Source organism: Ambystoma mexicanum, chromosome 12 (genome assembly GCF_040938575.1).
Source record: "Ambystoma mexicanum isolate Mex_15411 chromosome 12, UKY_AmexF1_1, whole genome shotgun sequence".
NCBI lineage: Eukaryota > Metazoa > Chordata > Amphibia > Caudata > Ambystomatidae > Ambystoma > Ambystoma mexicanum.
Window position 1 is genome coordinate 138,229,003 of NC_090936.1, and position 25,022 is coordinate 138,254,024.

Consider the following 25,022-nt stretch of genomic DNA (forward strand, 5'->3'; position numbering starts at 1 on the left):
GCCAGTTCCTTACAGACTTTGTAAAGTTCGGTTGTGTTTGATGCCGTGGAGATGCAGGGTTGAATGAAGACTTTTCTCCGTGTGGATGCAAAATTGATATTGCCTTTGAAGGAGGCAGCAGGCCAGTTTGTCAGAGGGTTCGCCTGACTAATCCCATTTCCGCTCAGCTGTCCTACACTTGCGTTTAAGGGCAGCCAGATCAGAGTCATGCCAGGAGTTGCACTTTTTGGAAGGCTTCCTGTCGGACCCTCATGACAGAGGCAGAAGTATCAAGGGTGTTAGAGAGAGAGAGATTGAAGTTAGCGAGGGCTGTGTCAGGGTGGGAGTCAGCCGCAGGAGTAGGAGGCGGAGAGTAGGTGGAGGCAAAGGCAGCCGCTGTCGCTCTTTTTCTTAATTTTGAAACTGAGCGGCCGTGCCGGTTGTGCCGATGCAAGAGGAGAGCTTCAAGTGTGAAGGGAGAAGAGAGTGGTCCGTCCAAGAGAGAGAGGGGTAGTGAGAGGGATAGAGAGAGAGAGATGTCAGTAGAGATGAGAGCACCCAAAGTGTGGCCCGATGTGTGCGTGGAGCCAGAAGGTAAGAGAGAGGGAGAGAGAACTGCATAGGTCACCCAAGATGATGGCCCATTTGTTTCTCGATTTTACAGGGAACTTCAAGTCCCAGCAGGCAGAGTGGCAGCAGGACCAAAACAGTGCCCTAGCAAGCAAGGCTCCTGTGAGGAGCAGTCACAGCGGTCCAGTATCTCCACCGCACTATGCAGAACATATTTGGGAAAGAATCTAATTTGTAAGCAGCATACGGAGCAGTCTGCTATGCGAACTAGTGCCGTGAATAGTCTTGGTGGCGACAAGTCGTCTGAGCCGTTCGTTTCACTCACCGAAGTCGTCGCACCAAACACTCGTCACGGCCACTGCCTGTTTACTCCGAAGAAGGGCAACCGAATGGTCCCTACGACAAACTGGCAACATAATCCAGAGGACTAAAACAAGCAGGGAGACGTGCCATCAGTAATAGCAGGCTGCCTTTGAATAGACCAGGTAGGCTTGTGTACGAACAGGGGGAGGGGAATCAATCCCCTCTCATCGGGTCCAATCATTATAACCCAGCCCCTTGGGAAGGAAAATACAGCAGTTAACCAGAGTAACCAGAGGAAGGGCAGACCCAAAGGAGATAGAAAGGGCATCATAAAAGGGAAGGCAGGATATAGGAAGATGTAGGTTGCTCCGGTCAGGTCTGAGAAAGCAGAGGAATACCATGACACCAGGCAGAGGAAGGATGGTGCAGGGGAGCATGGAGGTGTATTATTCAGGCAGTGTGCAAGGTGAGGTATAGGTTAGTGAAAGAAAGTGGTACTGGGTTTGAATGAGCATGTGTATGAGTGGAGTGGTGGGGAGAGCCGGAAGTGAATGAAAGGGGGGACTGTGAGAAGTGAAAGGAGGGCGATTGAGGGAGGTTGTTAGGTTGAGTAGGAGGTGTGTGGAGGAGGGAGTAGTACTGTGTGGTGGGTGGAGTAGTAGTGTGTGGAGAGGGGAGTAGCAGCAGGACAGCAGGAGTGGAGGAGAGGGAAGAGTGTAGAACTGAGTATGAACAGAGGGTGGAGGCTAGATGGAGAAAGGAACATCTGTGGGACAGAATAGAAGTGCCAGGGAGTGAGAGAAGACATTGAGTGGAGTATGAAGGAGGATACAAGGGAGAGAGACAGCCAGATCCAGGGAGAGGAATAGTCGGCGTGTACGCGTTAGACCATGTTGGGCCTGTGCACCTGAAGGCACCAAATCTACAACCAAAGTTATCTTGAGAACTTTAGAATATGGACCTCTAGATTGTTCTCTCAGGGATTAGACAGTTAAGGTGTTTGCCTTTGGACCATCACCTAAAGCTAGGCAGTTTTTTTAGCCAGTAGGGGATACCAATCTCTAGTGACCAACCTGTGGTTGAGGGACACCTAGGTTTGCAAGGGACTGTCCATCTCTAGGATCCAGAGGGACAGCCTTTAGAGCACCTCTACTACAAAATAAAACCCTTGAACCGTCATTGAAAGTTTGTGTGTTCTTGAGGGTACCTGGGGCATTTGTTAGAACAGGTCTCCTCTTTCGGATAAGCCTGCATATGGTAACGATGGTTTCAGTTTATGGGTTGAAACACACAAAACCGCTATGAAGTGAGAGGGTGGGATAGGCAGTCATCAAGCAAATCCTCCTGCATCCCAACCACTGTACCTTAAAAAAGTCCTAAAGCATTTCTAATTAATTCATAAACAATTGAAAAAAGAATGGACCTCAGGGCACTCATTTCTAAGCCCTTCTATTTCTGATTTACAGACAAAAATATACATTCAAAAGGTTAAAAATTAGATGCATACATTACTGTTTTGTCATTCTTTTTTTCTCAAACAAAATGAAGATTATTATGGTAAACTGACACTACCTCCACTTCTGTCTGGCGCCTCTGCTCAAACAATATTCTTTCGTGTTCAGCTTTATGCTCCCACTGTAGTTTATCCAGCTGTTGTGCCAGTGTTGCTACATTCTTCCTTGCCAGGTCTTTCAGCCTTTTATACTGATCCAACTGCATAAATGTGTTATTATGTTAGCAATAAACATTCTACATCAGATAAAGTACATCACAGTGTATGCACAGTGTAAACGTTAGTTTTGCAAAGCTACTGGAAAGTCATTTTGTAAGGTAACAGAACCACAAAAAGACCTGCTAATGTACAATAGCGATTTCTAATGGAATATGACCAATGTTCCCTCTAATTATTTTTCTCTAAGTGCGGAACCGGTTGGCTGTTGTATGCATATTATTTTCCATGTGCATAACTGACTAATGAAGTAAGCCACTTTGTGAGCTGCCGTCGCAGAAGAGAGTTTGGAAAGGAATTTCCACTTCCCAGCCACTGCAATTTTTTAAACATCTTACAACACGTTTTCCAAACACATAGGCTAAAATAAAATATGTCTCATGTGATTATACAGAAAACCAGCGAAGACTTACATATCTGGCACAGTACCTTGCAAACGTACTTCTACGCAGAGAAAAATGTCAGCCTCATTACGAGTTTGGTGGTAAGTGGTAAAGTTGGCATTAACTCCATTACCGCCAACTTGACCACTACGCCAAATTACGATTTCGGGCCTGGAGTGGAGGATTTCCCTCCAGGAAAATCCTGGAGGCAAATCCTGGAGGCAAATCCTCAGACTAAACACCAAAATCGTCGGAATTTCCACTACTGTAATTCCGCCAAAAATGCCACCGAGTCCAATGGACTCAATATGAATGAGGAATTAAACCCCCACCACCAGATGTAATCCAGCAGAAATTCCTTTGGACCAAGTGGCAGACAGTCATTCGTTTGGGCGGCATTCTGGCGGATTAATGCTGGGATACCGGCCAAGTCGTAATGAGGCCCTGTATGTTTTATTCCACTGGACAATATCACTCATTTGTATTACAAAACACAAATATCTTTTGTCATAACTGATGTGGCTGTCAAAAAACTCAGAGAGAATACATTTGCCGATAGATTAATGGCAATTAAAAGCAATGTGTCAAAAACATGCTGAAAGGAGTTCTACTGCCACTTTAATGAAGTAATTCAAGGGCCTGGAGAACATGCTTCTATTAATTTGTGTAAGGATGAAAATTGCATCAGAATAACTGCACCTTAGAATATGATCCAAAATTCCTGTGCTTACTATCCACATTATGTTCTCCTGTGGGTAGTGATAACACCAGCCTTAGAGCTAAGAGACATATGCACCATGCATTTTTACTCCCTAAAAAGGAAAATGGGCCTAACAAAAACAAGAAACCATGAACATATCATTGCTGCAACCCACCAAGCTCCACTGATATTTTTTCGAATTAGTGACCAGTAGAGCAGTGGCATAGGAAGGAACACTAATAATATTAATGCACAATCTCAAAAGGAATGTTATGGGGAAAGAACATATTTTAATAAGCAGAAAGCATCCCTGTTGGCAAAGCTAATCCCTTCTTTACTCCCTGAAAAATCATTTAACCTCAAAGTAGGGAGCAAAATCTGATTAGAGCCCTGCTTGTACCTCTGACATAGGGAGTGAAATGACATGGCACATAATAAAGTGTATAGTTTTGCCCACCCTTCTGCACCACAGCCTAGATAAAATTATACAAGAGCCTTAGTGAGGTTTATTGTGGAGCGCTGTTGAAGAAAATCACACATATATGCCTGTTAAGTTAATTGCATCAATTCATCAGATACACAACTGATTGAGTGCCTTCTTCTGTAACTATGGATCCCTCTTCTGTAATTATTTGTGATCCGTTAAATAGATGCAGGGAGAGGCTACAGACTGCACACACAGCACACATGATTATATTGAAAAGCCCTCACAGTTGAGCATTGAAAGAAAAAGAAGGTGCTGTTCTCTAGATGGGTACTACAATTTTCTATCCTTTAGCAAACTCGCAACACATTTTCTTCAGTGTACTGCTGAACAGTCTGACTTGGTCTTTGAAATGTGCTACTTTGTTCATCACCCGCAAGGAGTGATGCTTCAACCCATACCCCTGCCTCAGCCCCTGTGCCTGCCTCCAATACTACTTGATAGAGCACTGTAAAAAGTGAGGGATTGTAGCAGTAAACCCTCACTGGGATATTTGCAGACCCACAATACTTTGCAAGCAAGGCATATTTAAATGACTCAACATATGATGTGCGTTTTAAGACTCTGCATATACACAATTCTTTTGCAGTGCATACAATATTATTTGTAACATACCCCACCCTCACATCATTGTGTAGGATTACACAAATGCTCAGTGAAACTGTTTTTGTATAGAAGCGAGTTACCATATAATTTGTGAAGGTCTATGCCCAAAGGAACTCTGAACACTTGGAAACAATGCAGATTGTGTGAATAGCATTCTCCCGTCGGAATATCCGGTGCCTGATACCATGGACGAGTAATCCCAGGCATAATCCATACCCATTATCCCTTATGGGTTATGTAAATGAGATTACAATGTTGCTCTCTACTTATAAGGTAATGTTAGTAATGGTAAAGTAGGAGACGCTGAGCATCACATTTGTCTTTTCAAAATCTTTAGAGGGCAAATTAATATTTGCGTTTTATAATGCGTTAACTTACAAGGGGGCCGCTTCAAAGCACTTGCGTGACATATATACAAAGAAGAGGAAGTATGGGATTTGGTTACACATCCAAGTAGCCTGCTTACAGTCAGTATCCAATATTGGAGCTGGTAGTTTGATTATATAGTGTGGGTGACGCTTTTGGTAAGGCATAATGAGTAACAGAAATTCTGGCGCGTGAACATTATTCATGTTACAACAAACATAAAACAAGTGGATGTAGGTACACGTCTGCTAACCTTTCGCTGAGCCAAGAGAGGACGAGTCAAGGTTTTTCGGTATTATCGTAATGTACTCTGGGGCAGAAGTTCGAGTCATACGGTAAAAGTCTGGTAGAGTCAGGTCAGGTTTAGGAGTCATGGGTGGGGAGGGAACATTGTTGGTTAATGTGTGCAAGCATATCTTGGTTAGATTCTTCTGTTCATGCTGCCCGTTTTTCATATTAGTTTTTATCCTCTTGTTTTGTATTTTGCTGTTAGGGAGTTCAGGTGCATAGTAGTGCAATGCAAATTAGCAGAAAATCAAGACTAGTTGCTTATTTTATGAGAAAGAACATTTCAGGTAATTGCTGTGTCTTCTGCCTTATTAAATCTTTTTGAATAGGTGAGAATTGTCTGTGTGCGCTGCTAAAAATCTTCTGAGCGGCTCCCAGAAGGAAGCTGGGCAAGCGCACATGCGCACAGCTTAGAGGGAACATGGATGATGACCCTCATCCCCCAAGTCCTCCCATGCTTGGTCATTGCCCATTTGAAAAAATATTTCAAGTGAAAATTGTAATCAGTACTGTATAAAATATTTTTAAAGTAGGTTAGCTAGTGGTGCAAAACATACAACCTGCGGGCATGCATGGCCCTTCAGGACTCACTACCATACCTTCAATCTCATTATCACTCTATCCCCTTCCTCTCATATCAGGCGCAAAGCCCCTGTGGCTGGTTTTGGTAGGTGCGGTTTTACCTCTATTTAAAAACATGATTTCAGTCCCATCATACAAATAAATCAAAAAGTGGTAATGCCATTACAAGGCATTATATTATACATATAGTGCACCTCATGTTTTACTCCAATTACGCACTGAGCAATCCTCCACCACCTCCACCCACACGTCAGCATGGCCAGTCCAGCCCACTGTACGAGACTAGGAGGGGAAACAAATGCACCTCACAAAAGCAGTTGTGAACCCCTTATAACCCATGCTATCTCGCAAGCACATGTTTTAAACCTTTTAATGTAGGTAGTTATTAGCATGCATTTGGATTCCTACTCTGTCCTGAGCGCTAGCAATGGACAACATACACAAAGACTAAACCGGTTTCATTCTCTCCCAGTATCATTTGATAGGGGCAACGTTTGGAAAAGGAAATATCAGTAAGAAATCCTTAGGAGAGTGGCAACAAACAAGAAGGCCTTGTATGGGTTAAATAGGCAGAGTTAGTCATGTCTGCAGCTGCATCCACATCGTCCGCCAGAGCATGCCCATATCTGGGGACAGGGAAATGTTATGCCTGATGCACATATGGTGCAACATGGCACAGGCCGGGACTATCTTCCCCACTTTCACTGGTCTGTACATCAGTACCCTACTGGAGCAGTGAAGGCACCAAATACATGCCTTCAACAGTCCGAAGTTCTGATCAATTGTTGTCAACCTTGTTCTGGTGTGAGCCCTATTGTATGCGATTTCCTGGTGTGTCCATGGGCTCATCAGCCATGGCAGTAGGGGATAACCGGAATCGCCTGGATGGAAACACAGGGAAGGCCATTTTATGGAGTTGACAGGGCTGTGAATACATATTGGGATGTGGGTGGGACACATGCATCTGGGTCTGTGCTATTGCGAGCCCGCATTCCCCATGCGGCACCCTGTGATAGGAAATGCTCCTCAGGCCATGTGACTCCCAAGGGTGGGTTGGTGGGGCGGAGTCGGGATATGCTGTGTTTTGTGAGTGTGAGATGGCAGTGATGCATTCTGGTACATGTAGTGCTTTGCATGTGCCGGTCCATCCGTGCCCAGATTGTGATGGGGTGTCCATCCATTGACACATGTGGCAGATGGCAGTTCTGACCACCCACTCTTACAGACAGAATGTGTCCCTGCATTGGCATGGTGCCTGTGGGCCATGCACTGGTGACAATTAACATTTCCCCCCCATGCCCTGGTGCACATGCAATGTGGTGTGTGTTGATGCCTTTACTCCCCCCAATAGCCAGGTCCGCTGTCCACCATAACGCGCCATGTACAGAGGCAGCGAGTTATTATGCAGGACCATGGAGTCATGGGTTGATCCCAGAAAGTGTGTGCAACAGTGTCTGATCATCAGGTCTGCATCGCAAATGGCCTGCACATTCAAGGAGTGGTACAGATTTCTGTTTCAATACACCTCTTCTGTGGTGTGTGCGGCCACTAGCAATTATGTTTGTGCAATCCACTGATCCCAATATGTTAGGCATGCCCTCAAGGGCATGAAAGCGGCCCTTGGTGGCGTTGACCTGTGCCTGTGTCGTTGGTAGGGCCAAGTGCTGGGACACAACGCATGAGGGCATCCAGGACCTGCACCAGCACAATTGAAATTACTGGCTGAGATGTGAGCGGGAATGTGCCCTGTCAAGAAAGTGCAGCACATACACCACCTTCAACAGGGGACAGGGGGCATGCCAGTCCTGATGTCAATGATGCTCTGGATTTTGAACTGGATGAGCTCCACAATTTCCAGGATGGTCTCCCTGTTCAGGCGGTATAGTGTGTGGATCTGCCCGTCAGTCAAGAACCAGGGTGTCGCCATTGTGCGGGGTATAGGTGCACGCCTCTGGGGCACAACCTGCTGCTCATCGTTCCTCTGTATCCTACTCATCCTCCTCCACTACCTGTTGCCACTGCAGCGCCTCCTTATACAGCCGTACTCCTTCATGAAGCACCTCCAAGTCCATGACTACTGCTACAAGTGGCAGCATGGTTGTGTTGGAAGGTGTGTGTGTGGTGTGAATGTCCTTTTCAGCAGTCCCTGTGCTCATTGTGTGCAGCTGGGTCAATGGGGTGCACCTGTGGCCTGTTCCTCCACACCTGGGCCTGGTTACCGCCTGCTTCGCAGTGCCAGTGTTTCCAGCAAGGTTTTCCCAGCACCACTGTCATTTGTGTGTCAGTGTTTCCTGAGAAACCGCCGATGTAATGCTGCCTTGTTTCTGTGGAGCCTGTGATTTCGTCACTGATTCCGGGGTGTCCCGCTGTTTCAGTTCCCTATGCTACCAGCAACAGTAGCACATTATCTGCAGTTACCGGCACCGTTGCTACCGACATTCTCTCCCCTAGTGCTGCGGTCCGGAAACCGTGTCGGTAATCAGCACTGGACTGGATGACTTTCCTAACTGACCGCTCGTCCAATGCTATTCTGGGAACCTTCTCCTCACCTACTTACTTCTCCACCTGTGGCGTCCCCCAGGGCTCCATTCTCTCTTTAACATCTACCTTACTCTGATGGCACGCCTCATCCCTTCCTCCTTCTGCAACTTCCAGTGCTATGCTGACACACAAATCTTCAAACTTCCTGCAGACGCCCTTGCACCCTCCATCATCCTCGACTGCCTCTCTGCCATCCAGGCCTGGTGCACTTCCAATGATCTCTGCCTCAATGCCAGCAAACAGAGATCCCTCCTACTAGGACCCTTAAACACAACTTCTTCCCTTTACTCTGGCCTTCTACCATGGGCTATCCCCCAGCTCGATCTTTGGAAAAGCCAGAAACCTTGGAGTCATCTTCGACTCCTCTCCCTCCCACACTTAGGACATTGCCAAGAAGTCCCACTTTCAGCTCTTCCTCCTCAAAAGGAATTCTAACTTTCTTCACCTTCCACAAGAGGCTCAATGTTACCTGGGCTCTGATTCTCTCTAGGCTCGACTATTGCAATAGCCTCTTCCTGCATCTACCTTGGTCCACTTTGCGCCCCCCCCCCAGCTAATCCAGAAAAGGGCAGCAAGACTTATCCTTGACCTCAAGCCCAGGGACCACGTCTCTCCTGCCCTACAAAGCCTTCAATGGCTACTGATCAGAGCACAGACTAATTTCAAATCCCTCTGCATTATCCACAAGGCTGCCACGGCCGGGGACCACACTGTCTGCAACTCTTTCTGACTAAATATTCCCCGTCTAGACCTCTGCTCTCCTCTAGTACCAATTCCCTGTGTGTAAAGCTCTTTGCTAAACAGAGGGCAGGTGATTGATCGCTTTCCTAAACTGGCTCCCTTCTCTGGAACAGCCTCCCCTCCCTCTTTGTCTTCGTCTTGAGCAGGACCTTGTTAAATTCCAGAAGAGCCTCAAGACCTTCCTCTTTACCTCCTCCTTACCACCCCTTATCTCGCTCCTGCTAATCGCACAGTAGCTTGTTGGTGTACAGGGTCCTTTTGCATCCTCTTGGCCCTGACCTCCAACATCATATCATCCCAGCAGCTGTCTATCCTCTGCACTTGGCTCGGCCCACCCTCAGGCCTGTATGCATGCACTTACTTTTTCATAGCACTTCACCTGCTGCTCTCCCACAAGCACCACAGCACCTATCCTATACCCTCTCCCTTCTGCACTTGCTCGTTCTGAACACACACACGGCATGGTAGGTTTGTCTTCTCCTCCCCATTGTTTGTCTATTCTTATAATTATTTTTGCATTAACAGTATTATAGTCTATCGTCCCCTGCCTAACAAGCGAACAATAAATACATTACCGTCATGTTGTTTCCGCACTGCCAATCTTGTGATGAGGCCCAAGATCTTACAGGAGAACTCTCTGCAGCACGGCACACAATGAGAGCCACATGAAAATAGTGCAGAGGATCAGGGAAGCCAAAAAACCGAAACCCAAGAAGGTCATGGTGGGTTCAGGAGGTAAAAAGTGACAAGGCCGCCGGATTCCAAGATAGCAGGTCCCCCATTTAAAGTGTTGGCACTCACAGCCACAACAAGAAATACAAATACTTAAGGCAGGAGGCAGTACCACTTTCCACCATCTAATACTGTGTTTACTCCACCATCACAGCATAGGTGTCCCAGATAAGAGCCTCATTGTGCCAATCCCACCCGGATATAAAAGGGCCAGGGGCCCCGGCAAAATCAAGTCGGGGCTGAGCCCCCCCCCCACCCCCGCCGGAGAGAAGTGATGCAGCATCGTTGGCCCTTTCCATCGATACTGCATCACTTCTCTCCGGCCGGGTATAATCGCGAAATGTGCGATTAAGCCTTCCCCTCAAGGACTCATTTGTGTATGGCCCTGGAGGGGAGGGGTTAAGCGCAGCGGTATTCAAACTGTGGGGCGCGCCCCACTGGTGGGCCGCAGCCTCATGCCCAGGGGGGGCGCGCATCCACAGTTTGAAAGAAGAAGAAAAAAAAAATGACCAAAGGGTCGGGCTGTTGCTTCATTAACAAGCAGCAGCCCGATCCACGGCCCCTGCCACACATGCTTAGTGCGACAGGGGCCGGGCCTTTGTGAGGTCTCAGGCTCCATTAGGAACCTATTTATAAAGACAAAAAAAAAGCGCACACCTTTTGCCTTGAAGATGGTCATCGCGGCAAAAGAATGTGTGTGCTTTTTTTTGTCTTCATGAATAGGCTCCTAATGGAGCCTGAGGCGCCACAAAGTCCCGGCCTCTGTCTCTCTCTATGGGTGGTTGCAGCAGGGTCGGATTGGCCCCTGGCCGGGCTGAAATCGTCCCTGCGGAGTAAGGGCCGGTTTCAGGCCATGCATGGGCCGGTTTGAAAAAAATAAATTGGGAAAAATTCATTTTTCTTTCTCCCCTCTTTCAACTGCCAACTCGAAACTGCTGTACCTTTGTGTGTTTTTTCCTCGCTCAGTGTGCTCTCGTGCTCCGCCTTTTATCTGTGGGCGGATGTGTAACGGAAGTCACGTGTGAGTGATTGTTGAAACTTGCCCGACCATAGTATTGGGACATGTCATGTACACAGCTCGAGTGACAGTTTGTTTTATCCCAGAGCGGGCTGTCCATGATAAAGTGTTTGTGCATGAAAACAGGGTACCCGGGGGGACGGTATTGAGTTTCTAAACATCCAATCAGGTAAAATGGGATAACCGTTTACAGAGAAGAGAGAGGGATACCACGTCTCACCATCCAGTCTCCCACTCCCTGAGAACCCCTCACCCAGGTGATCTTCCCACACTGGTCCACCCTCAGGGTCTGGATCCAAAGGCGATGGCCGTGCCCTGGCCACCTGAGAGAGAGATCTGCGGGGACAAGTGGGTGAGACACCTTTGGGTTTCTCATAACGTACCACGGAGGAGCCATAACTAATAAAAATTGCTGACCAATGATAGACGATTCATGCACCCCTATTCCGGTACAGATTTAGCATTTCTCGTAGCAACCCATCACACATTCAAAACATGTTTCTACAGAGTCTGAAGCCAGGCAATAGAAGAACAAGTTACTTACCAAGTGGTAACGTTCTTTCAATTGGATGTTCCTCCAACTTATTACACATCTTTGACATGTAATGTTAACAGCTGTGCACTTCGGCAACTTTTTCGGCAGAGGGCGTCCTGCGTCGATGGCGTCGGGGTGACGTCCCTGGATGTTATAAATAGGACGCAGTTCATGTTTTTTCCCTCAGAACGTGTGCCACCAATCCAATGCCTGCCGGACTGCACATAGCCTTGTGGAAACGTAAACTGCAATCGCATAGGAAATTCTCCAGAGGGGCAGGCTGGGAGGGCGATGTGTAATATGTTGGAACAAAATCCAATCCAAAGAATGTTACTAGTTGGTAAATAACTTCAAATGGATTGGGTCCTCCAACGTATTCCACATCTTTGACAGACTTCCAAAGCAGTACCAGAAAAATGGGAGGAGGGAAAAGAATTTAGAATATCCAATCAGATGGCGGAATAAAGAACCGCCTTACTAAAGGCCATATCCTGACCATGGATTGTATCCAGGGAGTAATGTTTAACAAAGGTGTGGATAGAAGCCCATGTGGCTGCATCACAAATGTTCCAAATAGGAACTCCCTGTTGGAGGTAGGTGGAAGTAGCCACGCCCCTAGTGGAATGAGCTCGCAACCCTTCAGGAGGGTCCTTACCTGCCAATCGGTAACATTCAGTAATGGTGAGGATAATCCACCTGTACAAGGTCTGTTTAGTAACAGCCTGGCCCAGCTGGTGTCCAGCATATACCACAAAGAGTTGATGATCCACTCTGACCCTGGACATCCCAAAAATATAAAAGCTCAGAGCTCTCGTAAGATCCAACCTATGGAGTCGCACCGCTTCTTTACCAGGATGAGGAGGAGGAAGATAAAAAGAAGGAAGAACCACTTTCTGGCTCAAATGAAATTCAGATACTACCTTAGGTAGAAAGGAAGGACGTACCCGTAGTACAACCCTGTCCTTGTGGAACACAGTAAAGGGCGGCTTAGATGAAGTGCCTGCAATTCACTCACTCTGCGAGCGGAAGTAACCGCAATCAAGAACACTGTCTTGAAGGACAATCTCAAAGGACAAGAGTCCAAAGGTTCAAATGGAGCACCCATTAGGAATTTCAAAACCAAATTCAAATCCCAAACCGGCACCTGGAAAGGGGACGGCGGGAACACAGTCCTTAAAGAAATTGAGAAAATCAAAGGAATCTTAAAGTAAGAACATTCTTCAGACGAGCACTTAAATATAGACAGCGCCGCCAGGTAATCTTTAAGGGTACCAACTCGAAGGCCCTGTGGGCCAAAGAAAATAAAGAAAAAACCATAGGAATGGAACATTGAAAAGGATCAACATTTTGTCCTCTGCACCAGTCGCAAAACTTACGCCAATGGTACAGGGATTTTGTTGCTGGTACAGGGATTTTGTTGCTGGCCTTCTGGCCGAAAGCAACACCTCCATCACATCATCCAGGAGGTCCCAATCCTTATATCTCAACCTTTCAGATACCAAGCGTGAAGGTTGAGAGTCCTGACCTCTGGATGGAGAACCTGACCCCCCTCTCGCGAGAGCAGATCCTCTCTGTGGTAAGGAAGACAGGGTGGAGGGCGGATGGACATTTCTAGAATGTCCGGGTACCACGCTCTCCTGGCCTAATCCAGAGCAATGAGGATCAAGTGGGACCCGAACCTCCGTAACACTTGAGGAATGACAGGGACTGGAGGAAACGCGTACAGCAGTGGGAATGACCAGTCCACCACGAACGGGTCTCCTAAGGCTCCTCTCGGAGGAAATTCCCTTGACAAAATCTCTTGCACTTCCGGTTGGCAATGGTGGCGAAGAGATCCACTAGTGGGGTTACCCAAAGGGCAAAGATCTCCATAAGGACTTCCTGAGCCAACTCAGACTAGTGTGAGATTGTGCTCTGCCTGATCAGAGCGTCCATTGCCGCATTTTCATCTTCGGCCAGATGAACTGCCAAGAGCGAAATTCCCTGCTGGATGGCCCAGAACCAGAGTTGCATTGCCTCTCTGCACACCGGGAGTGACCCTACCCCACCTTTTTTGTTGAGGTATTGCATGGCCACTGTGTTGTCCGTCATGATCAGGACACTCTTCCCCCGCACAGACGGCAAAAAAGCCTTCAGGGCAAACCTGATGGCCCTCAGCTCTAACAGGTTGATGTGGAGTTTGGACTCCGATGGAGACCAACGACCACTGGCGGTCAAGGCGTTCGCATGAGCGCCCCATCCAGGATGCCATGAGGCCAAGCAACCTTAAGAATTCAAAAGCCGCAAGACTCTGGGCACGTTGAAACTAGACCACCATCTGCACAATGTGATGAACCCTCACCTTGGGAGGCGAGCACTTCCCCAAGGACGTGTCCAACACAGCCTGATATACTGGAGCTGCTGGGAAGGTGTCAGATGAGACTTCTTGAAATTGAGGGAGAAGCCCAGCCTGTGGAGGGAGCAGCAGGTGAGACTGAGGTGAGCCAATGCTTGCTCGGCAGAGCGCGCACGGATCAGCAAGATGTCCAGGTGGGGGTAGACATGAATTACCCCCTCGCCTGAGATATGCTTTCACCACCATTAGATTGGTGAAGACCCTCAGGGCAGAGGTCAATCCGAATGGCAGGACCCGAAACTGAAAGTGCGAGTCGCCAGCCGCAAACCTCAGGTACTCTGTGCTTGGGATGAATCGGCACATGAAAGTAAGCATGCTGTAGGTCCAAAGACACCAACCAATCCTGAAGTTGAGGGCATGGAGGACTTGAGAAAGAGTGACCATCTTGAATGTGTCCTTCCTGAGAAGTTTGTTCAACCAACACAAGTCCAGGATGGGTCTCAATCCCCAGTCTTTCTTTGGGATAAAAAAATATGGGGAATACCAACTCTTCTTCCGCTCCGCTACAGGCACCAGTTCTATAGCGCCTTTCTCTAGCAGGGTCAAAATCTCCTGCACAAGGAGCGGATCCGGAAGCTTCAAAGAGAGCTGCCATGGACCGGCTAACACTATCTGCCATGCCCAAACCCAACTGAATGGATTCACATATGGCATCCTTTCCATCTTGTACGAGAGCAAGGAAACCATCCCTTTCTTCCCCCTCGGGAATATGCTCAGTCTCAAAAGAAACAGTTCCACAGAGTGTGTGAAAATTTTGCCAAGGCACAAGTGGAGTTGGCCGAGTTCAGCGCCATACTCCCCGCAGAAAAAACCTTGCATGCTCAACCGTTGAAGCATTTGTCGTCCCTATCAGGAGGGATGGTAGGGTACGCCGCCTGCCTCGAGGTTACCGTAGCCACCTGAACCACCAAACTCTCGGAAGTGGGGTGAGTGGATAGGTAGCTGGGGTTGCTACCGGAAGGTCGGTATTTCTTTGTTAACGATTTTTTAAAAGCCGGAAGAGATTCCGGTGACTGCCAAGCAGCCACCACCCTTTTCTGTAAGGTTAGATGAAAAGTTAACACTCGGTCAGAGGACGGACCGTGATCTAAAATGTCTGAGATCGTCTTGCACAACATCTTCAGGAGGACTGGACCAGCCCAGATACTTGAGACCCTAGCCATGAGTGGCTTGTCGGACGACTAAGCTTGAGTCCCAGGCCTGCCAAATTCCACTTCGGGAGAAGTGTCCAGGCCACTAGCGTCATGAAGAATGTCTCAACTCTTCCAGTTGGCCATTCCCTGAAAAGAAAGGAGCCCCATCAGGATCAACAGGGTCAAGATCAAAATCGGACCCCTGCTCCTCCTCCTCATAGATGTCATCCAGAGGGAGGAAAAAGTTGTGTCTCGTAACAGCTGAGGGCCTGGAGTCCATAACAGGCTTCACAGACTTGGAAGTAGCCTTCCTAGGAGGATCCACAGGCATAGGGATCTCAGACGGTAAATTTCAGCCAAATGGCCTCGAAGTCGTTGAGGGCGCCGATGGCTTTGGCGTCAAGGGTATCAACGGTTTCTGCGTCAACGGTTTCGGCATCGACACTGGCAACGGCGGTGCCGTGTGCTGATATGAAGGCAAAGCTTTGACGTCGGTATCCGACAGACACAGTGCCGACACAGTCAACGCCGACCTCGAGCCCTTAGCAGGTATCTGCGGTCTCACTGGGGACGAGGACCAAGACATGGAAGCACGTCTCTTGCGACCATCCTGAGCCTTGTCCAAACGGGACCTGGAAGGTTCCTGTGAGGATTACGCCGAGGACCCGAGCCCGAGGGCGTGCAAGCCACGGATTGGGACCGTTCCTTGCCGGCTTTGTCAGAAGGCGCGGACGGAACTGTGCCCTGCGACTGGAAAATCGCCAACATCTGCTCCCGAAAAGCAGCCTATTCCTCTGGGGTGGGGGACATAGTCGGGCAAGCCACTTTCCTCGTGGCGCCATCCTCCGAGGAGGACGGGGAAGGCGACCGGTGATGGCACTTCCTAGAACGCCGAGACGAGGACGAATGGCGGGAACCACTCCCGGACCGGGAGCCACCCGGGACTCCTTCCGACGCTGTCAAGAACACTGTCTTGACAGAATCACACCTCGAATCGTCGGTGGACATACCCTTGGACTTGGATATACGAGACTTCCTGGGTTTTGAACCCCCTCCCTACCTGAAGCTTCCCCTTACATTCCCGCAAGGCCTTAACAGTCAGACACTGGCATTTGGAACAGTCGGTGTCTTGACTCTCGCTCAGGTCGGTGATCGACATTTTAGACTTGCAGTCCCGGCAGGTCTTGAAGCCAGACCGCGGAGTCGGAGGGGTAGAAGAGGAAGACATTCTCACGAAGAATACATGAGGTGCGCCGAGTTCTCGAAGCAAACACGGTTGCAGAAAAAACAGAACTGAGGCTACGGGCGCTGTGCATCCTATTCATAACATCCGGTGACGTCGCCCTCGACGGAGGCCTTCGACGGACATCAACCCAACGCCAACGACGCAGGACGCCCTCTGCCGAAAAAGTTTCCCCAAGTACACAGCTGTGGACATTACATGTCAAAAATGTGGAATACGTTGGAAGACAATCCATTTGAAATAATTGTTTTAGAGGAAGCGTGACTTTATGAAGAATGAGAAAGGAAATCATAATTCATGGCAAGAGCAGTTACAAGGGGAAGAAAGAATGACAAGATAAAGAGGATTCTTCAAGTGGGTGTATGTGGTCCAGCCAATAATATTAACCGCTCCAGGACCAAGTTACACATGCATTTAAGCACACTATTACAGGCATGCATAGCAAGAAATTATTCAGACTTGTATATTCCCAATTGCACACTCACTTGACTTTCTACCAGTTCCACATCTCTGCCTCTGCTCTTCATTTCCTCCTCTAGTGCCTTTTCAAAGTCTTGCAGGGCTTTCTCCACATCAGCCATCTCAGTCTCCATCTCCTTTATGTCTTGTTTCTGCTTACAACACTCTTTCTCCATGCTTTTCATGGATTTTTTTGCAATGTCTATTTTTCTGATGTGATGAGAAGTATTTTCTTTGGCTTTAATGTATTGAGGTCGTGTGTGATTCAACAAATTCTCCAGAGTTCTAATTAAAAAGAAAACTCACGTTTTAAAAGCATATTTCCAATCATCATGGACTTCTTTGCAGAAACAACACTATTTTATTTTTTTAAAGGCAGAACAAACCAACACTGCATAATGGCTGTACATCTACTTGCGAAATAAGTCAATCTAAGAAACCTTTCAAGCAATAATTACTTTTTAAAATTTGTAATCAACTATCATGAATGAACATTTCCAGTAAATTGCTATACTGTGAAAACCTCTGGCCGCAAGCAGACTATGAGAATGTTTTGCTACATATTTACGGTCCCTTAAAAATAACGAAAAACAAAAAAAACGAATTTCACTTTTTTGCCACATAAACACAGGCCGCTCGTGTTGCTTTTAGAATATTCCAATTCGCCATTTGGAGAAAGATAAAAGAATACAGAGACACAGGCTGTTAAGTAAAAGCTACTCACCCTAGTGACTACTGTACTCCTGGCCTACAGTCACGTTTCCTCCACACTGATGGGTGTCCATACAATTGGGAAGGGGCTTGAACAGAATGTTGCTGGAAAAATAACCATTTGAGACATAGCCAGTGCACGTGTGGGAAGTGGCCTCAATATGCTCTAGCTCCACCCACTGGCAACACTCAACAGGCCTATTTTAAAACTGCTACAGTGGGCTAATCTAGCTACATTGTTTTAGGGGGCTCAAGGTGAGACATATGGAGGAAAAAGTACTAGGAGTACAGAAGTCACTAATTACAGCCATTTATACTCCACCTCATCACATTTCGTCCATACTTCTGGGAGTTTACAAAACATATCTCCTAGAAGGGGAAGGGAGTATTCAAGCAAATGGATTAAACAGAATCAGCAAATAGATTACATAGAATCATCTTCTCAGTTCAGTCGCCAAGCGAAAGGGGCTGGTTGAGAAGTGGAAAGCACTAGTAGCAAAGTTAAAGGTGAAAGAGGAGCCACTGGGCCAGGCTGGGAGAGAAGGTCCTTGAGAAGGCCTTTAAAGTAAGCAGTCATAACTGAAACGTCAGGAATGTTTGATAACTCCAAAGCCATTGCATGCCACCTGCGATGTCCTGGAACGCTTCAGTGGCAAAGTAGCTGAAAAGGCTGGGGTCCAGGCAGGCAGCCATCATGGTTACCAATAAAGGTGCCTAGGTTGCACAGGCCGCGGGTCCGAATATCTAAGGGAGGTGTGGGTACTGGGCATAGCAAGATGGGTACGACATCAGAGATCAACCCACCCTTGGAGTTAAAGACCCCCTTAAAACCATCAGGGGCAAGTGGACTAGCCTAGACCCAGTGCTGGAAGCAACTATGCACCTCCGGAGGAGAGTCTACCGAATCCTGTGGAGAGGACATTGCTGATGCGGAATCCGTGTGGTCCCAACAGACCTCCATTGTGAGCTCTGTGGTTTGTGATGAAGAGGGCTTCTAAAATGTCTAGGTTTCTTACCCTTGGAACACGTCCAGGTAATGGTGGTAACGATTTTGTTGACAGAACTGTGAGTCGCGGGCCATCTAGACGTGTCCCGGTTACAGTCTTGTGAAACACTCCGAGTCCTCTGCCGTAAAGCCAGTACCAGACTCTTACGTGCCCCTTGTGCAAGTATCAGTTATATACACAGCTGGATCCTCAGAGTGCAGTTCCTGCGCCAAGTAGTACTGTAGAACCCAAAAACCTACCTGTATCCCTGGCATTATCTGGAGGAAGGGCACAAGGATGACTAGAAAATCAATGTAAGGAAAAGCAAAAAAGAAGCTAAGCATAGCTGAACTACCATCCATGCCGGAAAAAAGGGACTGGTGGTTCTTTCACGCACTAGGTGGGGAGCTAGTGCTCATAAAGGCCAAGCCCTCTGTGTGCACTGGTGCCGCCGCCAAATTTTTATATTTTGAATAAAACCGTATTGCTGAGCAAAAGTGTCCCGGTCCCAATGAGACACACACTTATAACTACGGAGGAAATGGAACAAGACAGTATTGATAAGGAAAAAGCACTGTCACCTTAAACAATCAGGCTTCTGTCCTGGTTATGGTACTGAATCTGCACTGAGGAACTAAAAAAAACAGCTTGATTAAATCAGAGATGCTGGCACTCCTTCAGCTACTAGACTCTGCTGCCCATCGTCAACAACTCAGCCCCTCTGCCACTACCTTAGCCCTGCAGCAAACTTCTCCCGTAAAGTAATGAATTGGATTGCTGCCTGCCTCACAGAAGGAACCACACAAGTCTTCACCAGTGACTCTGCAGCCTCCCATACCCCAGTCTCATGTGCGTCCCACAAGGCTCCTGCATCTCCCCTACTCTCTACAACATCTACACAAAACCTCTGATCACCTGGATGCTCTTTGCGTTTCATACACCAATTACACAGACGAGACACAGATCCTCATCTCACCAACGGGCAATTACATTCAGGATACTTCCAAGCTAAACGCCATTTATGAGATTATCCAAGCCTTTATGATTTCCGGATCTGCTTTGCCTAAATCATGAAAAGACGATACTCCTAATCGTCGGGTAGCAAGCCCTACTCAACAAACTTGACTCCTCCTACCGCTAATTCGTCATAGGCTGGAATTACAATATCAGTCTCATTGGCAGTAAAAATATTGTGCCGACCTTGACGCCACCCTCGATAAGACAAAACAAGTAAACGCCATCTCTTCCTCCTCGGCCCACACCACGAAGCTCCTAAAAGCCAGCAAATTTTTTCTGTCCATCAACAACCTTCTCACTATTGCTCGAGCCATCATCGGAGCCAAGCTAGATTACTGCAATACCCTTTTAGCAGGCACCACAGAAAGAAACATCAGCAAACTGCAGGTCACCCAGAACAATGCCCTATGTGCCACTCTCAGTCTCTCCAAACGTGACCACATCACGGCAGTCATAAGAAATGGCTACTGCCTCCCAGTTCGTGAATGTATCAAATTCAAAATTCATTACATCACTCACTAATGTATTGCCAAGGCAGCCCACTGCATACTGATCACAAAGATTTAAAAAAAAAAATCATTTTGACTAGGCCCATAAATTCAAGCAGCAAGCCTCTCAGTATCCTCTGCAGAAGGAAAGAAGGCAAAAAGATTTAGCATTCCTTCCTGCAGGGACCTGCTTTGGCTAGTGAATGCCACTGTTCTGCCGCTGTCGGCAGGATATTGGGGGAGAAGCGCAGAGCGGAGCTGCTGTGGTTCAAAGGAGGTGGTGGGGTCTTAATTTGGTAACACAGTTTGTTGCTGTGCGTGGTAAGGTGGCAGTGTGCCCTGGAGATCTATGAAGAAAGAGTGAACAGCCCGTGGAATGACGGGAACCACACACCAAGGAGGACAGCCTGCAACACTAAACTTACTTGTACAGTGCTGTGTCAGTCTCAACTGCAGGCATGGAATATGCTGATCCAGCTTCCAAAAAGAGACCGAATAAATAACACCCAGTACCTGTGTACAGACAAGTGCTGGGAGAGAGGACTTAAGATATGTCAGTTTTGCCAAGGCAATTAAATAACTCATGGTATCCATGGGTTTAATGCATAGGAAAATGGACCATGTGTAGAAATCCATTTATCATCCAACTCCTGCTTCATACCATGACTACCGAGATACAGTTGGGATTGCTGAAAGTGAGGGAGCAGGTGACGCCTATATAAACAAAAGTGGAGGGGATGGGAAGTGGCATCTGAGACATGATGGAATACCATGGCAAATTGGCTGGTCTCACGCTCTTAGAAGCGAAGCTGGAGCTAAGTGAGAATGCCAGGAGAGACTCTTACAACCGATTGTGGATACTGGCCTCCACCAATGTCTCACTTTGAATCAGTATGCAGACTGTACTTGATGTCCGCAAAGCTATGGGTTTTCTGGAGAAGGTTTTGTTGGGAGTATCACTATCAGGTGGCTGAGGCCAGCTAGGTGGTGTGGAAAGCTATCCCCAAATGCCTTGAATGGTCATGGGGAAGATGGGCTTTTGATGGAATTTCTTTTTCTTCTAATGACTGGAGACATTAGCGGTTATTAAAGGCATACATCTTGGCCACAGCCCACTCTTATTCTGTCACTTACTGCACCAGAGTGGAATTTCAATCTATACATTGCAAATGTTATTACCAGTCTTAGAAGTAGAGGAAATGGCGGAAATATACCAGGGACTATTGGTAGTCAATAGCCAATGTAAAACTGCAACATGTCGTGCTGGTTCTTTCATTCCGAGATTAATAAATCATCACATCAGCATCACATTAGACAAAAGCATAAACATTACAAAAAGCAATTCAATATTCAGAAACACTGTCCATGGACCTAAAAGGATTAAATACTACAATCAATTATTGGAATACATGTCATTAAAAAAACTATACATTACTGCAACACTAGTGTGCATTCTTAGGACTACAGTAAAACAATTATACAGCATGAGCCATTAATCGATAGAAAGTTGCTGTAGAGAGTTAGGCTATTTGACCGCCTAAGACATTTCCTGTGCTGCGGATAGAGTTCTTCAATCCAACAAGATTTTGGCAAAGATAAAAACAAACTCCTATGTGGTACTGAGATCATTTCTACCATATCTCCAGTGTCCCCTTGGACCACCACAACAGAGAAAGTTAATGGATTGTACGTTGTGTTCTATTCAATTGGTTCTTAGATGCATTTGCTACTTCCGCCCCTCACCAATTTGGTTCTTTCTGTATGTAATACTTACCCTATCTGCTTTAATGCATGTGCTCATAACAGGATTTAGTGGCAACAAGGGAGCATAGTCTCGGTGTGCATCCTGTAAGGAACTAATGGCAGCAACAGTAAAGACAAACACAAGTGATCACAGTTCAAGGGTGTTCATTAAACTGATTGCAGAGAGGAAAACCGCCTAACCTAAACCCAACCTAAATCTAACATGTGTTACGCTCACCTGATATCCCCGGGGGCGTCTGGAAGGCTCTGAGGTCTGGAACCTTGGATAAGTAGTTGCCGAACGTGGAAATAATGAATTTGCAATACAGGAGGGAGAATTAGTAATAACTGTCTTTAGTGGGTGAATCCCCTACCTCCCTCAAACCGATCCCCCTCCCACTGAGTCTTTCTTAACTTATTTTAGAGTATGGTGAGCTATCCGTCCTGCGTTTCTTGTGCAGGGGCGCTTTGTCGGAGTGCCAGCAACAACTGAGTTAATTAACTGGTGCAGTGCGCCTTTCTTCGGGGTCCAGGCCTGCTGTGACCCCAAGTCTGCTGTAGACAGGTAGGTTTGGTGTTTTATCAGTCTTTGTCTGCTCTTATATGGTGGTTTGCAGAAGTTTCATTAATGTCTTCATTACCTTCTTTACAGGTGTGAAAGTCTTTCGGTGCTGGCGTGTCGGGTGGAGATGAACGCTTTAGGTACGCGGAAGCGCAGCGTTCTTTTATTGTCTATTTAAAGCTAACCTGTGTTCTCTTCTCCTTACAAGCCACTGTGGAGCTACGAGTGGACGAGAGAACGATGAAACCTGGGCCAGGAATCCATTAAGGGAAGTAATGCATAGAGCGCAGCGCGTTTGTTAAATGTTGAAAGCGAACCTGAATATTTCTCCCTTTCCCTTGCAGGATGCTGCTGGCGTGTTCTGGATGGAAGCGCAATGTAGCGTGATGGAATTCAGGTAAGAATAATGGAATTTGATGTTCTGAAACCGCGTGCGTTTTATTATTATTTACTTTCTTGTTATTTCAGGTCGCGATGTTCAAGTGGAGGCTGCGACAGCGGATTGCAGGAATTCCTCAATCTAGTACTCACAGTGGAGTGATGTTAATGCTTTCCTTCTCTCTTCATTTCCACAGGTTGCGGTTTTCCAGTGAGGGATGGTTGAGATGCTGGATCATGTACTCGCAGGTAAGGCAGAGTAATCTTGTTCTTGTAGGACTGCAGGGAGCTGCTGAAGACCAGGAGCTGAACATGGCGAGCGTCACGCTGCTAGATGCAGAATAACGGGAAGCATGTTCTGCTGTTTGGGTGTGGTTTAAATAGCCCTGGTAAAGTAGTTCCAGGCCAAGTAGTTCCAGGCCCAGCCACACAAAGCACTAGACTGCATGGCTTGGTACTAAAGAACTGAGCTATGAGGCGGCCTCCATGTTGGATTTAAAGTCCCCATGTTTATAATTTAAAGCAAACCTGCTATGTGTCTTCCTTACAGCACATGAGCCTAGCGCCAGGACCGGCTCCAGGAGCCCTTTTGTAGAAGTTTTAAGGACCTTAGGGCTATTGTGGATGCTTGCTTGTGGCACAACTTGTGGCCTTTAATAATGGTCATGACAGATGGGAGCAAGCTTCGACTATCAAATGAAAAATAAGGCAGTCCTTGTGGCGTCTTGTCAAAATAAAGGCCTATACTAAAATAAATGATTGCCAAATCCTTACAACTAATTACAGAGTATGGGATAGGGTTTTCGATAAAGAAGAACAAGTTACTCTTACCTGGTAACGTTCTTTCGATTGGATGGTCTGACGATGTATTCCATATCTATGACAGTAATCACCGCAGCACAGCTGTGGGGATTACTGTCATAGATATGGAATACGTCAGAGGACCCAATCCCCTTCGAAAGACGTGTTCACAAATAATAAGTCAGGATGTGATTGCAAGGGGACTCCCTTCCCCACGTCCTGAGCACAGGACAAGGTGGATTTCCTGAGCACAGTACACGCTCAAGCTTTCCAGCACGAGCCGACTGTTCCATACCAATGATCAGGTTCTTCAAAGGTTAAGTCCCTTTTCAATAAAAAGTCTTGCCTTCGAGTGCCTAATGTACTCTACAAAACAAACAAGCTCCTTTGCTAATGGACATTGGGTGATAACTTTTCACCCCTGAATCTCTCTGTCGAGCTCGGACCCCTATGCTTCCCTCGATCAGGCTCAGGATTTTCCTGTGGGATCACCCTCTGCCGTGCTTGTATCCAAATGCCAAGGAGGACAATACACTTCCCCTGGTCTTACAATACTCCTTGAATTCACAAATCGTAATATCTTTTCAAACAATTCATTGTCGACATCCCTCGATCAGGTTCACTCCAGTCAACACACTGTTCATGGGACTTCAGGCTTCGGCCCCTCTTGTTAGCAACCCGCTGACCTGGTTCACTCTTGCCAACCCTTGCAACACATTGTTCATGCACTAATTTCACCAAGCGGGATTCATTTCCCTTAGTTTCACAATCATCTGTCAGTCAAAGACTTTCGACTGTACAGAGGATTTTACAAGACCCCTATAGGACCACTTTGACCTTTTCCGAAGGCCTTCTGGTTACGGTAGTTTCTACCATCAGGTAATCGGCCAGAGTTTCAGGTGTGAGCACCCATATGGTGCCGGACGACTGTTGCTGGTTTTATCCCTTTTCCATCAATAGCTCTTTAAGCCATTCACAGTTCAAATGAGCAGTTTGCTTCTTTTTGTTCAACACAGTTTGGTTTCTTATCGACTCACCGGCTGTGATGAACCGCTTTGCTTTCTTTCTCTTTGGAGTCAAGGTTGCTACCACAGAGACAAGCGTCTCACCGGATTGGAAATTAGCGGAGGAGGGTCTTGTGTACTGTTGACATCTGCTGCAACACATGCTGGCTACTGTTCGAAGTCAAAGGGCAAGGTCGCTTCTCTCCTTGTCACCCGGTATGCACAGTCTTTCTCCTCCTCTTGAACTGCGTGCCAAGTTAGCCCTCATGTTGTGCGGTGTGCCTTGCTCGTCCTGTTCTGTCGGGCTCCACCTTGTATCCCTGTGGGGAAAGGGCCATCAGGTGTGTGTGATTCTGGTTAATTGCCTGACCCTTGTATTGGGACACATCAGGTAATCAGCTCTGATGTTAGTCTGTTGTCTTTTGTGTTGTGTGAAAGTGTTTGTGTCGGAAAAAGAGAGGAGGGGCAGTGTTTTGGAATATCCTACATGGTAGGATGGGGAAAAGGTGTTGAAAGAAGGGGGATACTGCCTCTCACCCGTCAGT

At 47.1% G+C, this 25,022-nt stretch overlaps 1 protein-coding gene across 1 annotated transcript in view; it reads right to left on the reverse strand.

Moving 5' to 3' along the window:
- The window catches only part of SMC1B (structural maintenance of chromosomes 1B), a 2,377,846-nt gene that overhangs the window by 1,918,549 nt on the left and 434,275 nt on the right, over positions 1 to 25,022 (reverse strand). The window contains exons 6-7 of the mRNA XM_069627687.1: positions 16,814 to 17,072; positions 2,425 to 2,565 (exon numbers count right to left, since the gene is read on the reverse strand). Coding sequence (XP_069483788.1) covers positions 2,425 to 2,565; positions 16,814 to 17,072 — 400 coding nt within the window. The remainder of the gene's footprint in view (positions 1 to 2,424; positions 2,566 to 16,813; positions 17,073 to 25,022) is intronic.